Source organism: Orycteropus afer, unplaced genomic scaffold, assembly GCF_000298275.1.
Source record: "Orycteropus afer afer isolate SDZICR_OR568_19922 unplaced genomic scaffold, OryAfe1.0 scaffold00059, whole genome shotgun sequence".
Lineage (NCBI taxonomy): Eukaryota > Metazoa > Chordata > Mammalia > Tubulidentata > Orycteropodidae > Orycteropus > Orycteropus afer.
In genome coordinates this window covers 8,360,455-8,376,636 of record NW_006921646.1, presented here as the reverse complement: position 1 = coordinate 8,376,636, position 16,182 = coordinate 8,360,455, and the positions used below count along the sequence as shown (strand labels likewise).

The window sequence follows — 16,182 nt, the reverse complement described above, 5'->3', positions numbered from 1 at the left end:
TACAAGGTGTGAGCTTAATTTAACTAAGAAAAAATTAAAGAAAACTTTAAAAATCACCCTATAACACATAAACTATTTTATTTTTTCCTATTTTTCCTTCCAGAACATACACACACTTAACTTAGTCCTAATCAGAATTTATATGCAATTTTGGATTATGCTTTTAAAACATATAAAATTATGTCATAAAGTCTGGAATCAGACTGAAAAAAATAAAAAAAATTACTGTTGAGTCAATTCCGACTCACAGGGACCCTACCCTGCAGGGCAGGGCAGACTGAAACATCTTCCTATTGCAGAGTAGCTAGTGAGTACAAACTGTCAGCCTTTTGGCTAGCAAATGAGTGCTCTAACCACTAAGTCACCAATGCCTCTTGATTTAGACTACAGCAGAAATAATGATTATTTTAATGACTACACAATACTCTATCTAGTGACCAGCCATGGTATCTGGCAGAATGGTAAAGGAGAATAGGGGTATGAAGTCATTTTGTCTTCAGGCCCTATCATATGGCAAAACACAATGCAAAAACCACATAATTTGTATTCAAATTCTAAGGGAATTTAGAAGTTCAGCTTAGGAAAACATTCAAGAACCCAGAGTTCTAGGGAGTGTTTGAATACAGGATTGGGAAGGAAACAATACGTAAGAACTCAGAAGAAATGGTACAGGTAGAGTACAAAATATTGAAGGAAGAAGTCAAAGCTGCACTGAAGGAATTGACAAAAACAAGGCTTTGGGAATTGACAGAATACCCATTGAGATGTTTCAACAAACAGATGCCCCACTGAAGGCACTCACTTGCCTGTGCCAAGAGATTTGAAAGACAGCTACCTGGCCAACTGACTGGAAGAGATCCACATTTGTACCCATTCCAAAGAAAGGTGATCCCACAGAATGGGGAAATTATCAAACAATACCACTAATATCGCATGCAAGTAAAATCTTACTGAAGATAATTAAAAAACGGTTGCAGCAGTATATTGACAAGAGAACTTCCAGAAATGTCAGCTGGATTCAGAAGAGGACATGGAACAAGGTTTATCATTGCTGATGTCAGATGGATCATGGCTCAAAGCAAAGAATACCAGAAAGATGTTTTCTTGTGTTTTATTGACTATGCAAAGCCATTCGATTATGTGGATTATTATTATAATTTTGAGAAGAATGGGAATTCCAGAACACTTCATTTTACTCATGAGGAACCTGTATATAGACCAGGAGACTGTTGTTATAACACAACAAGGGGATAGTGCATGGTTTAAAATCAGGAAGGGAGTGTGTCAGGGTTGTATCCTTTCACCATTCTTATTCAATTTCTATGCTGAGCAAATAATCTGAGAAGCTGGACTATATGAAGAAGAATGTGGCATCAGGATTGGAGGAAGTCTCATTAACAACCTGTAATATGCAGACACTACTTTGCTTGCTGAAAGTGAGGATGACTTAGAGCACTTACTGACGAAAATTAAAGACTATGGATTACACCTCAACGTAAAAAAAAAAAAAAAAATCCTCCTAATTGGACCAATAACCAGCATCACGATAGATGGAGAAAAGATTGAAGTTGTCAAAGACTTCATATTACTTGGTTCTACAATCAACGTCAATGGAAGCAGCAGTCAAGACATCAAAAGGTGTATTGCATTGGGCAAATCTGCTGCAAAAGACCTCTTTCAAGTGCTGAAGAGCAAAGGTATCTTTAGGATGCACCTAACCCAAGCCATGGTATTTTCAATCGCCTCATATGCATGTGACAGCCGGACAGTAAATAAGAAAGACTGAAGAAGAGTTGATGCTTTTGAGTTGTGGTGCTGGCAAAGAATATTGAAAGTATTGTGGACTGCTAAAAGGACTAACAGATCTGTCCTGGAAGAAGTGCAGCCGGAATGCTCCTTGGAAGCGAGAATGGCCAGACTTCATCTCACCTACTTTGGTCATGTTGTCAGAAAGGACCATTCACTGGAGAAGGATGCCATGCTCGGTAAAGTGGACAGTCAAGGAAAGAGGGGAAGGCCCTCAATGAGATGGATAGACACGGTGGCTGCAGCGATGGGCTCAGGTACAGTAGGGATAGTGAGGCTGGCACAGGACCAGGCAGGCAGTGTTTTGTTCTGTTGTACATAAAGTCCCTATGAGTCAAAGGCGAAGATTTGATGGCATATAACAACAACAACAAAGTACAAGGTTAGGCCATTTGTCAGGCCTTCTATCCTTGGCCCTGGTCTCCACTCCACACACATGAGCTTAAAGTGTTAGCACACCAAACTGGAATCCAGTAATACACCTCCTAGTTCTCTTCTCAATTAGGGTGGGTCTGGGTAGTCATTTTGTTTGCTTATTGCATTTTAAAGACCTCCAGAATAACAGAATATTTTAAACAAAAAAGTTCAGAGAATAACTCTAATGTATCCTTTTCCCAAAATTATCAATTTCTAACTGTTAGCTATATATTTCCTTTGGGTTTCTTTTTTGTCTTTTGATATAACACCTTTATTGAGATATCTTTCATATGCCTTTTTGATGTTAGTGTATAATTTGATGTGATTAGTATTATCACAGGGAATTCCTAGGTGGCACAAATGGTTAAGTACTCAACTACTAGCTGGAAGGTTGGTGGTTCAAACCCACCCAGAGGCACCTTGGAAAACAGGCCTCCCTATGGAGCACAGATCTACTCTGTACACGTGGGGTTGCCATGAGTCAGAATCCATTCAATGTAAACTAACAACAATATAATCACAGAATTGCACAAATATCACCACTGTCTAATTTTGGAACATTTACACCATGCCAGTAAGAAACCTATTAGCAGTCACTCTCTGTTCTCCCTTTGTATAGTCCCTGATAACCACTAGTCAACTTTATGTCTTTATAGATTTACTTTTACTGGACACTTCATATAAATGGAATCATGAAATATATATGTACTCCTTTGTAATGGGCTTCTTTCACTTAGCACAATGTTTTCTTTTCATTTATTTATTTTACTTTATTTTTTTAAATTTTCATTGTGATTTGGGTGAAAGTTTACAGAGCAAATTCATTTTCCATACAGCAGTTCATATATACTTTGTTTCATGACAGTGACTGCAATTCCCCATAATGTAATAGCTCTGATCCCACTTCTTCCTGGTAGTTCCTCTTCCCGGTGTCCTTCCCTCCCATGCACTCCCACTCCCTAAGCTATCGTCCCTGTGCAAACATTGCCCTTCTGTTCTCCCAGGATTCATCACCCCAAGGAGTGTATCTTCCTGATGTAAATGTTCACCCCATGTGCCTGTCTATTGTTTGCCTGGAAGCCACGGGAGTGAGTTCAGTTCCAGACCTGAAGGGTAACTAGGGGGGCCATAGTCTCAGGGGTCTCACCAGGGTCCATCAGACCAGCAAACTTGGTCTTTATGATTTTAAGTTTTATTCCACATTGTTCTCCCACTCTATCTAGGATCTCCTGCACTGATCCCTTCCTGAGTGGTTGGCTGTGGTAGCTGGGTCACTTAGTATAATGTTTTCAAGGTTCATCCATGTTGTTATGTATATCTGCACCTCATTCATTTTTATGGCCAGATAATATACTGTTGCATGGATATACCACATTTTGTTTATCCATGCATCTGCTGATGTGGACACTTGGGTCTTTTCCATTTTTTGGCTATTATGAATAATACTGCTATGAGCATAAGGGTACAAGTTTTTGAATGGACATATATATATGTTTTCATTTCTCTTGGATGTACACACCTAGGAGTGCAATTGTTGGCTTACATAGTAAGGCTATGTTTAACTTTTTGAAGAACTGCCAAACTATTTTCCAAAGCAGCTATTCCATTTCATATTCACACCAGAAACATATGAGGGTTCCAAATTCTCCACATCCTCTCCAACACTTATAATTATCTCCTTTAATTAAAGATGAGGCAATCTGCTTCTGTAATGATTTACAGCCTTGGAAACCCTATAGGGCAGTTCTACTCTGTCCTATTGGTCACTATGAGTCAGAATTGACCCAATGGCAGTGGCTTTTTTGTTGTTGTTGTTATTTTGTTTTGTTTGTTTATTTTTATTCAGTGTATAGCACTGTCTCATTGTGGTTTTGGTTTGAAATTCCCTAATGCCTAATGATATTGAGTATCTTTTCAAGAGGTCATTGGTAATTTGTGTTATCTTGTCTAGAGAAATGTTTAATCAAATTATTTGCCTGTTTTTGAATTGGGTAATTTGTTCTTCATTTTTGAGTTACATACAAGACTTGTCTTTATATATCTGCACACAAGTCCTTTATCAGACACTTGCAAATATTTTCGTTCATTTTGTGTGTGTGCGTTTTTCTCCCCACTTCTTGATGATGTTCTTTGAAGACAAAAGATTTTATTTTGAAGTCCAATTTATCTATTTTTTTCCTTTGTCACTTGTTTTTGGTGTCATATCTAGGAAACATTGCCTAGTCCAGAGTCATGAAGACTGAGTCATGAAGATTTGCTCCTATGTTTTCTTCTAAGAATTTTATAGTTTTATCTCTTACACTTAGATCTCTGATTCATTTTGAATTGATTTTTTTGCACGGTGTCCGGGAGAGGTCCAAATTTATTATTTTTCATGTGGAAATCCAGTTGTCACAGCACTCTTTGTTGAAGAACTATCCTTTCACCAACAAATTGCCTTGGCATCCCTGTTCAAAATCAATTGATTATAAATGTAAGGCTTTATTTCTAGACTCTGAATTCTACTTTGTTAATCTATATGTACATCCTTATGCCAGTACCACACTGCCTTGATTACTGTAACTTTGAAATAAATTTTAAAATCTAGAAGTTTGAGTCTATAAATTTCTTCATCCACTTCAAGATTGTTTTGGCTATTACGGGTCCTCTGGTTTTCCATATAAATTTTAGAATAAGTTTATCAATATCTGCAAAAAAAAAAAAAAAAGGGCAGCTGGAATTTTGAGGAATTGTGATGAGTCTGTAGATTAATTTTGGAAGTACTGACATTTTACCAATATTAATAATTCTCGTGATCCATGAGCATGGAGTATCATTCCATTTAGATCTTCCTTCATTTCTTTCAATGATGTTTTGTAGTTTTCAGGGTACAAGTTTTGTGCTTTTCTTGTAAAATTTATTGCTAAGTATTTTATTCATTTTGATGTTACTATGAAAGAATATATGTCCATAATTTCATTTTAGATTGCTCATTCTAGTACACAGAAATACAGCTAATTTTTGTATTTTGATCTTGTATTCTATAAATTTGCTGAATTTATCAGTTCTAATAATTCTTTGTAGATTTTTAAGAATTTCTATATACAAGATCATGTCACTTGAAAATATAATTTTACTTATTCCATTCTAATCTGGATACTTCTTATTTATTTTTCTTGCCAAATTGACCTGGCTAGAGCCTTCAACACAATGTTGAGTAGAAATAGTGAGAATGAACACTTTTGTCTTGTTCCAGATCTTAGAAGGAAAGGATTCAGTCTTTCACCATTTGGGGTGAAGGAAAGATCCCCTTTATCAGGTTGAAGAAATTTACTTCTATTTCTAATTTTTTGAGAGGAAATTGTATTTTTCAAATTCCTTTCATATATTTATTGAAATTACCATGTTGTTTATATTCTTTATTCCACTAATATGATGTACTGCATAATTGATTTTTGGATATTTAACCAACCTTGCATTCCTTGGTTAGATTACAACTCAGTCAAGGTATGTAATCTTTTTTTATGTTGTGGATTCAGTTTGTTAGTATTTTGTTGAAAATATTTGCATCTGTATTCATATGGAATATTGATCTGTAGTTTTCTTTTCTTGTGATGCCTTTGCCTGCTTTTGATATCGAGGTAATTCTGGCCTATGGAATGAGTTGGGAAATAGCCCTTTCTCTTCTATTTTTTGGAAGAGTTTATGAGACTTTAGAATTCACCAGTGAAGCCATCTGGCCCTCACCTTTCCTTTGTAGGAAGTTTTAAAATTATTAGTTGAGTCCCTTTACTTGTTCTCAGTGTTTTAATCACCTGCTATTCACCCCATTGGGAAGGAAGAATTCCTGCCTTAGGACTATAGGCACAACCAAACACACAATACTCAACACTGGACTGATGACATCAACAGATTATTAGTCACATGTACTCATAGCCAGGGGGAGAAGGTCACCACTTCAAGCAGGGCTACACAGAAGTTGTACTCAGGAACAGAGTGAGCAAACAGAGGATGCGGGAGGCAGGCTTTATGGTATCCAAAGGATGAGTGCCCCTAGGTTCCCATTGTTGTTGTTAGGTGCCATCAAGTCATCTCCAACTCATAGCGACCCTATGCACAGTACAACAAAACATCGTTCAGTCCTGTGTCATCTCCATGATCCTTACTATACTTGAGCCCATTACTGCTGCCACCATGTCAATACATCTTGTTGAAGGCCTTTCCCTCTTTTGTTGACCCTCCACCTTATCAAGCATGACATCGTTCTCTAGGGAATGGTCCCTTCTGACAACATGACCAAAGTATGTGAGACGAACTCTGGCCATTCTTGCCTCCAAGGAGCATTCTGGCTGCACTTCCTCCAGGACAGACCTGTTAGTTCTTTTAGCAGTCCACAGTATTTTCAGCATTCTTCACCAACACCTCAACTCAAAAGCATCAACTCTTCTTCAGTTTTCCTTATTCACTGTCCAGCTCTCACATGCATATGAGGTGATTGAAAATACCATGGTTTGTGTCAGGCACACCTTAGTCCTCAAGGAGACATCTTTGCTCTTCAGCACTTGAAAGAGGTCCTTTGCAACTGATTTGCCCAGTGCTATACATCGTCTGATGTCCTGGCTGCTGCTTCCATTGGCATTAATTGTAGAACCAAGCAATGTGAAGTCTTTGACAACTTAAATCTTTTCTCCACCTATCGTGATGCTGCTTTTAGGTCCCATTGTGAGGATTTTTGTTTTCTTTATATTGATATGTAATCTGTACTGTAGACTGTGGTCTTCAATCTTCATCAGTAAGTGCTTCAAATCATCCTCACTTTCAGCAACCAAAGTTGTGTTGTCAGCATATGGCAGGTTGTTAATGATTCTCCTGCCAATCCTGATGCCATGTTCTTCTTCATATAGTCCAGCTTCTCAAATTATTTGCTCAGCATACAGATTGAATAAGTATGGTGAAAGTATACAACCCTGACACACTCCCTTCTTTATGTTAAACCATGCAGTGTCCCCTTGTTCTGTTCAAACAACAGCCTCCTGGTCTATGTACAGTTCCTCATGAGTACAATCAAGTGTTCTGGAATTCCCATTCTTCTCAATGTTATCCACAATTTGTTATGATCCACACAATCAAATGCTTTTGCATAGTCAATAAAACACAAGAAAACATCTTTCTGGTATTCTTTGCTTTGGGCCATAATCCATCTGACATCAGCAATGATAAACCTTGTTCCATGTCCTCTTCTGAATCCAGCTGGCATTTCTGGAAGTTCTCTTGTCAATATACTGCTGCAACCGTTTTTTAATTATCTTCAGTAAGATTTTACTTGCATGCAATATTAATGATATTGTTCGATAATTTCCCCATTCTGTGGGATCACCTTTCTTTGGAATGGGTACAAATATGGATCTCTTCCAGTCAGTTGGCCAGGTAGCTGTCTTCCAAATCTCTTGGCATAGCCAAGTGAGTACCTACAGCGGGGCATCCGTTTGTTGAAACATCTCAATGGGTAGTCCGTCGATTCCTGGTGCCTTGTTCTTCTCCAATTCTTTCAGTGCAGCTTTGACTTCTTCTTTCAATACCATTGGTTCTTGATCATATGCCACCTCCTGAAATGGATGAACATTGACTAGTTCTTTTTGGTCAGTGACTCTGTATTCCTTCCATCTTCTTTTGATACTTCCTGCATCATTCAATATTTTGCCCATAGAATCTTTCAATATTGCAATGCAAGGCTTAAATTTTTTTCCTCAGTTCTTACAACTTAGAAATTCTGAGCATGTTCTTCCCTTTTGGTTTTCTAACTCCAGGTCTTTGCATATTTCGTTACAGTAATTGGCTTTGTCTGCTCAAGCTGCTCTTTGAAATCTTCTGTTCTTTTATCTTGTCATTTCTTCCATTTGCTTTTCCATTGCCTCTTGCCACAGATATAGTCAATCTGATTCCTGTGTACTCCATCTGGAGAAGTCCACATGTATAGCCATTGTTTGTGTTGCTGAAAAAAGGTATTTGCAATGAATAAGTCAATGGTCTTGCAAAATTCTATCATGCGATTTCCAGCGCTATTTCTGTCATCAAGGCCAAATTTTCCAACCACTGATGATTCTTCTTTGTTTCCAATTTTTGCATTCCAATCACCAATAATAATTAACACATCTTGATTGCATGTTTGGTCAATTTCAGATTGCAGAAGTTGATAAAAATCTTCAATTTCCTCATCTTTGGCTTTGGTGGTTGGTGTATAAATTTGAATAACAGTAGTATTAATGGGTCTTCCTTGTAAGCATATGGCTATTGTCCTATCACTGACAGCATTGTACTTCAAGACAGATCTTGAAACATCCTTTGTGATGATGAATGCCACACCATTCAAATTGTCATTCCTGGCATAGTAGATCATATGGTTGTCTGATTCAAAATGGCCAAAACCAGTCCATTTCAGCTCACTAATACCTAGGATATCAATCTTTATGCATTCCATTTCATTTTTGACAACTTGCAATTTTCCTAGATTCATACTATGTACATTCCATTTTCTGATTATTAGTGGATGCTTGCAGCTGTTTCTCCTCAATTTGAGTCATGCCACATCAGCACACAGAGGTCCCGAAAGATTTACTTTATCCATATCATTAAGGTTGGTTTGTGGTCCCTGACACTCCCCCCGTAGGTTCCCATGGAAGGATATTATTGGTTTGTTTGTATAAGTCCATGGGCTGTCAGGGAACTGAAGCCTGCTACTTAAAAATAAGTAGTAACTATACCTGCTGTGCTTGGTAAGGAGGGTCATTTGGCTAGTGGACCTTATGCACAGTTGCACAGTGAGGAACAAAAGTTGTGGTTAGGCCATTTGAAGTTCTCCTGATTATACCAGATATCAGGGCAGCACATAATATCAAGCTTTGATGTTAGATCTTACACAAAAATAGGAGTAGGTGGTCTCTCCTGTCAATCCCTTGCCAGACGCAAAGGTATTGGTTCTCTCTCTCCCTAACCCTTTGGCTACTGGAAAGCCTTTGGGAATCAACTGAGTGAACAGCAATAGAAGTTTGTACATTTTACAGATGGCAGCCCTGAGATTTTTCATCCTCCAGTAGCCGGTTGTCAGAACACTCCATGAGACATACACATGAGCTGAGAGAGAACAGTATTGGTGCAACATATCATCTGGCCCATCTGCTCATGTGAGGTTACATGATATCTTCTTGTTTTTAATTTATATTTTCCAGGTTACTAGTGCAGGCAGTGTTTCCAGCAGGACATTTGACTTCTATATAGCAAAGTGTCCAAAGATGCCCATAGAATTTTGGGTCAGTATCATATTCCTACTTAAGGAAATAGCTTTGTAGACTTTGTGTAGAAGGAACATATGACCTAAATATTATAACCATCATCTTCTAGCAAACTAAGTTTATTAGACCAAATGCATGCTAAAAGGAGAATTAGTACTAAGGCTTATTTAATTTTTAATTTAAGATGATGATGGAATAGCATTAAAATTCTTGTGCACCTATGACCAAGAGCTGAAAAGATTATATATTTAAGACAGAAGATGGATAACATTAATTTTTTGTTCAAATGCAAATTTTAACAAGTAAACACATAAAAATAGCTTTTAAAATCTATATGCTGTCAAGGGAAGAACTGTAAAGACCATTTACTAGTCATTATGATTCTATGATTCTATTCATCTGATATTTAACATTCTTACTGTCATCCCTCTTGATCTGTTTTCCTGTGCTTGGATGAGTCACGTCAGTAGTGGTACGGGTGGGACTGACAATTGCAGACTTCATATGACGGACCTGCTGTTGTCCCCAGTGAGCTACTCCTCTGCTGACCTCCAGGGTTAACTGGATCATACGGTTAATGGCCTGCTGAATGTCATCCAAACTAGGAACCATTACCTGTGGAAAAAAGAAACAAGTTCATAGTACGGTCAGCACATACAACCCACTTCTCTGATTCTTGCCATCCCACCTCCTACTGAGTGAGGAGAGCCTCATCTGGCCTAGTGGAACACCACTTTGAGGAGAGGAAGGTTAGAGAGTGGGCTGCAGACTTTCTCTTCTGTTATGGATTGAACTGTGCCCACTCTCCAAAATATGCATTGAAATCTTAACCTCTGTACCTGCAATAAGAAGCACTGGTGGCACCATGGACTTCTGGTGGTGCAGTGGTTTAAGCATTCAGCTGCTAGCCAAAAGGCCTACAGTTCAAACATACCAACTCCATAAGAGGAAGATGTGGCAGTCTGGTTCCACCAAGCCTTGTAAACTCTATGGGACAGTTCTACTCTGTCCTAAAGGGTTACTATGAGTTGGAATCATCTTAACAGCACCGGGTTTGGTTTTCTGTGTTTTATTTATTTGTTTGTTTGTTTGTTTTGGTACTGTGTTTGGAAATAAGGATTTTCCTTTGTTATGTTTAAGGCACGTGACTGCTAATTGGAAAGTCAACAGTTCAAACTTACCAGCTGTCCCATGGAAGGAAGATGGGGCAATCTACTTCCATAAAGATTTACAGCCTCAGAAACCCAATGGGGGTTGCTGAGTCAGCAATGACTGGATGATGGTGAGTTTGGGTTTTTTTTTTTTTTTTTTTAATGTTAATAAGGTAATACCGGAGTAGGGTGGGTCTTAAATATAATTACTTCTGAGTTATAAAAAGAATGGAATAGACACACACACACACAAAGGGTAAGAGAGATGCCAAGAAACACCAAGGAACAGCAAGGAGTGCCAAGGAACTCACAAGGCTACCAACAAGGAAGGATACTCCTCCTAGAGCAACATACTGAATTTGGACTTCTAGCTTCCTCAACTATGAGAAGATAAATTTCTTTTCTTTAAAGTCACCCACTTGTGTTTCTGTTATAGCAGGACTAGGTAATTAAGATACCTATTCTGAAGTTTTCCCTTTCCATCAATTCCCACAAGTAGAAAGGTCAAACTCAGTACTTGTCATCTCTCCCCTGTGAGGGTGGTTGGATGTAGCAGAAAATTGTGGACTATGTGCTGGATGTCCATGGTGCAAAACAACAGAACAAACTATACTACCAAGATGCTAACCCCAGTTCTCTGAAATATGCCAAATAAGCTAAGAAACTATCCTCTGGGAGGCTAAACAGTGTCGATGTGGTTGTAGATGAGTCATAGATTAATCGTTCTTGCCTGGTCTTACCCTCCCTTGGTCCATTCCAGAAAGCACCTCAGTCACCCTGTATGGCTTAGAGTTACAGGTGCCAATAAGCAGCTGGGGTAGTGGTGAAGAGACGTGCCACAGGAAGATGCAGGGGATCCATGATGTTCAGAACATAGGCAACTTCTGTCTTCCTATTCTTACCCCACTGTTGTGTGTTTAGTTGGGTAGGAATTTGGGGCTCTGAGATGGTTTTATTTAGATAATGTCTGAATTAAGAAAAGAACAAGAAGATTTGTAGGATGCTTGCTAACTGGTGGAAGAATAGACACTTGATTCAATTCTTATGCCAACCTTCACCATGAGCGATCCAGAAGTGATTTTTTTCTTTTATAATAGATATAAATGGCAACATTTTGAATTTTTGTTAAAGACTGAAATGAAGTTAAAAATATAACAAGGGGTTACTCTAAATGACAGTACAGTTCTAACGCTTTTAGTACTTCTTGAATACATTACCAAGATATCATTGTATTAGCTTGAATATTTAATAATACTTACCACATTAGGAATTGCAAGATGCACTTCAGCTTTTATAAATGAAATAATATCTTCTGACCGCTTTCGTCCATAAGGGCTATAATAAGATGGACATTTAACCTATGAACCTTATCTTAAAGTGTCTTACATAACTTTTTATGCTACAATCCTAAAAATAAAGACCATTTCATAAAATATCAAAATACATGAAAAAATATTATTTATAATGGAACCATAAAATTCAGAGAACTAAGAAGACAGTATATTTAATAGTCTTAGAAATAAAATATTACACTCAAATACATTTTCTGGCATTTTCATGTTAGGGAGCTCTGGTGGTATAGTATCTAAGGCATCTGACTGCTAACCAGAAGGCTGGTGGTTCACACCTACCAGCCACTCCTCAGAAGGAAGATTGAGCAATCTACTTCCATAGAGATACTGCCTCGGAAACCCAAGGAGGGTCGCTATCGCTGGTAAATGACTTGATGGTAGTGAGTTGTTTTTTGTTTTTTTTTACTCTCTCAGTAAAGGAGCTCTGGTGCCATAGTGCTTGAGGCACTTAACTGCTAACTACAAGTTTGGCGGTTCACACCCACCAGCCACTGCTCAGAAGGAAGACTGGACCATCTACTTCCATAGTGATACTGCCTCAGAAACCCAAGAAGGAGTTGCTATGAGTCGGAGACAACTCAACAACACATAACAACAACAACAACAAAAGGTGCTCTGGTGGTGTAGTGGGTAAGACATTTGGCTACTAACCAGAAAGTCAGTGGTTCAAACCTACCAGCTGCTCCACAGGAGGAAAATGGGGCAATCTACTTCCCTAAAGACTTACAGCCTTGGAAACCCAGTGGGGGTGGCTATGAGTCAGAATCAACTTGATGGCAATGGGTTTTGGATCTCTCAGTAATAGTTATGTAACAATGTTTTTACTAAAGGTATTCTTTGTTCCCAACCTTGTATCAAATACAGGATTGAAATCATCAACAAAAGTATATTGTTTAATATAATTTTATTTGTATATATATGTGTGTATATATATGTGGGTGTGTATAGATATAGATAGACACTAAACAAGAGTTTTCTGGTCAAAATGTTTCAAAATCTGCTTTTTTGAACACTATCACTGGTGTACAGACAGAAGCACAGATACACACACCACACATACAACTGCAGGGAATGAAAGATGCACACCACAGATGCAAATTGGATTGGCTATCTCCCTCTGCCTTGACTTCCATCCCCCATCTCAGACAAAATTATAATAAATTCCAACTTTCCATTCTCTTTTCCCCTGGGAATGCAAGAAGTGTTATAATTATTGAAAAACTATACCTCCATTTTTAAGTACAAGTAGACAGGGGAAAAAAAGTCACAAGAAACAGAGAGTTTGCAATTCAAAAGTGAAGCCCCAAAAGGGTTTCCAGCTAAACATATTATTGTAAGGACTCTTTGAACTAAAAGCAAGCAATAAAACAAACAAATACACAAAAAAAAGCTTCTACTTCATAGTTTTACTATGAAATTCAAGATGCACCAATAAAACAAATACAAATTCTAATGAAAATGGAGCAATATGAGAATGAGAAGTCCTTAGGTGGTACAAAAGTTGCAGGGCAGTGAATTACTTTATATGGCCCTTCTAGTCATGGTCGGCAACTTTCACAAAATGATTGGTTGAGACTATGCAAATAAGGTGCTTGAGGCTCACCAAGAGGACAACATGCTAATGATGAAAATAAGGTGCATGGAACACTTGCAGGGGTGAGACCATGCAAATAAAGCATAGAGAACTCTTGTAGGGGATTGGCCAGTTTTGCCATCCCCCTAGGTTTAAAAAAAGCCAAATCCAGAGAGCAGGAGGAGACTTCACTATCATCAAGAAGAGCCAAGAGTACAGTACATTCTTTGGACCCAGGGTCTCTGTGCTGGTAAACTCCTAGACCCAGGAGACAAAGCTAAAACACCAGAGCCAGTGCAAGACAGCAAGAAGTGGTGGCAAGTAAGGCAAGGACCAACGGGAGAGAGACCGCAGCAGGAGAACCAGAGGACTGGTGTGAAACTACACTGTGGGCTTTTTGGCCGATGGAGCAAGGCAGCTCCAGTGGGCATGCTAACAAAGCAAGAGGGCTGAGCGCTTTTGCTCTTGAGCAGGAGGCTTGCGGGTGGAGGGGGGTGCCTATGGGCACTTATCAATCAATGAAGCTAAAGAGCTTTGTAATACTTGCCCAAGTATGGCAGAGGCCAGGCCTGAGCAGGAGGAGAGGCCAAGAACGCAGGGCCTGGCAGCAGCAACCGAGAAGAAGCTGTCTTGATCTAAGAACTGTATCTTGAGTTGTTCCTGTTACCTCCAAGTTGATGTTGATCCTGAACTGTAACCTGTTCCTTTCCTAATAAATCCCGTAATTGTGAATATGAACTAGGAGTTCTGTGTGGCCACTGTAATAAATAAACAAATCTAACAGAGAAGCAGAGAGTGCCTTGTGAGGGCTGGTGTCAGAATTGGTTTAAAAAAAAAAAAAAGGTTGGAGAGTTGAGGTTTGTCGGACCTCCATCTCATGGAAATCAGCCTTGGGCTGATGTTGTCAGTGATCATCCTCCCCACCTCCTGAAGTTAGAGGCCCTCTGGTGCCAAGCTGCCATTTTTACAACACTTAACACACTTGGCTACTAAACAAAAGGTTGGAGGTTTGAGTCCACCAAGAGGTGCCTAGGGAAAAAGGCTTGATGATCAACTCTCAACAATTTTGCCATTGAAAATCCTATGGAATACGGTTCTACTCTAGCACGTATGTGATTGCCATGAATCAGAGTTGACTCTATGGCCACTTTTATTTATTATTATTATTTTTAATCTGAGAGTAATTAACAGTTTTATGAAGTAAAAATACACAGCTGAACTAGTAGAGGCAGTAGACAAATACCAAGTCATTCAGTAAACCAAAGAATCAGCTTAGGAAATGCTCTAAACCATCAGATACAAAATATAAAAAGATAGTACTTACTTAAAGAAAAGATAAGAGACACGGTAGGTAACATTTATTGAATGCTTAATACGTATTAGTCACTGTTCAAAGCCCTTTCCATGAACTAACATATTTAGTCCTCATAGTAACTCTGTGAGGCAGATCTTGCAATTACTATTTATATTTTGCAAATGAGGAAACTGAGGCACTCAGCATACACATGAAGAGAGTGGATCTATAGAGATACAGTAATTAAAGAAGCTCTGGTGGCATAGTGCCTAAGGCATTTGACTGCTAACCAGAAGGCTGGCGGTTCAAACTCACCAGCCACTCCTAGGAAGGAAGGTTGAGCAATCCACTTCCGTAGTGATACCACCACAGAAACCCAAGAGGGGTTGCTATGAGTCAGATCCGACTCAATGGCACATAACAACAACAACAGAACTTTAAGCAATTTTTGAAGAAGCATGTTGTTGTTAGGTGCTATGGTACTTAAGTTGTGTGTCAACTTGGCTGGGCCTGGTTTGAGTGATTGGGCAAGCTGGATGTAGTTATTCCCCATGATGAGACTGCTAATCAACTCCATGGTGGAATCCACTGGAGCAGCTGTGTGGCTGCCTTACGGATGTGATCTACTTCCAGTATATAAGAAAACAGCTCTGAGAAAGGTCTCAGACCTTTTTGGCATGCTTGAACCCTACATGTAGACAACTCTTCATTCAGCAGCTTTCAATGTTTCCTGTAGATCTTGGAACTGTCTGTGGACTTGAACTAGTGGCTTGCCATGTTGTTTGGTAATCTTGGAACTGTGCCATTTTATTTGTGGATCTTGGGTTTGTCAGCCTCAGCAGCAAGCAGCTGCTTGAGTTAAGAGAAGCCTCCAGCTTCTGTGGGCCAGGAGCAAGGGGAAGAGCTAAAGCCCAAGGTTGAGGGTTTTTCACCCAGCCCCTAGATCTGGCACTTTGAACTTGGACTTCTAGCCTCCTAAACTGTAAGAGAATAAAATCCCTATTTTTTTAAGGCCATCCATTTGTGGTATTTTCTGTTAGAGCAGTACTAGAAGACCTTAATAGGTGCCACTGAATTGGTTCTGACTCACAGTGACCCTAGGTTCAAATGACCCCAGAGTCAGAATGAAACTTTGCCCGGTCATACACCATCCTCACAATCATTGCTATGTTTGAGCCTATTGTTGCACCACTGTGTCAATCCATCTCATTGAGCATCTTATTGATTTTTACTGACACTCTCCTTCATGGAGTGTGATGTCCTTCTCCAGGGGCTGGTCCCTCCTGACAATATGTCTAAAGTATGTGAGATGAAGTCTTTT

At 39.0% G+C, this 16,182-nt stretch overlaps 1 protein-coding gene across 1 annotated transcript in view; it reads right to left on the bottom strand.

Annotated features, from left to right (window-relative positions):
* DNAH8 (dynein axonemal heavy chain 8) overlaps positions 1 to 16,182 on the bottom strand; it is a 423,841-nt gene that overhangs the window by 308,286 nt on the left and 99,373 nt on the right. Inside the window, exons 24-25 of the mRNA XM_007939462.1 lie at positions 11,902 to 11,977; positions 9,911 to 10,106 (exon numbers count right to left, since the gene is read on the bottom strand). Coding sequence (XP_007937653.1) covers positions 9,911 to 10,106; positions 11,902 to 11,977 — 272 coding nt within the window. The remainder of the gene's footprint in view (positions 1 to 9,910; positions 10,107 to 11,901; positions 11,978 to 16,182) is intronic.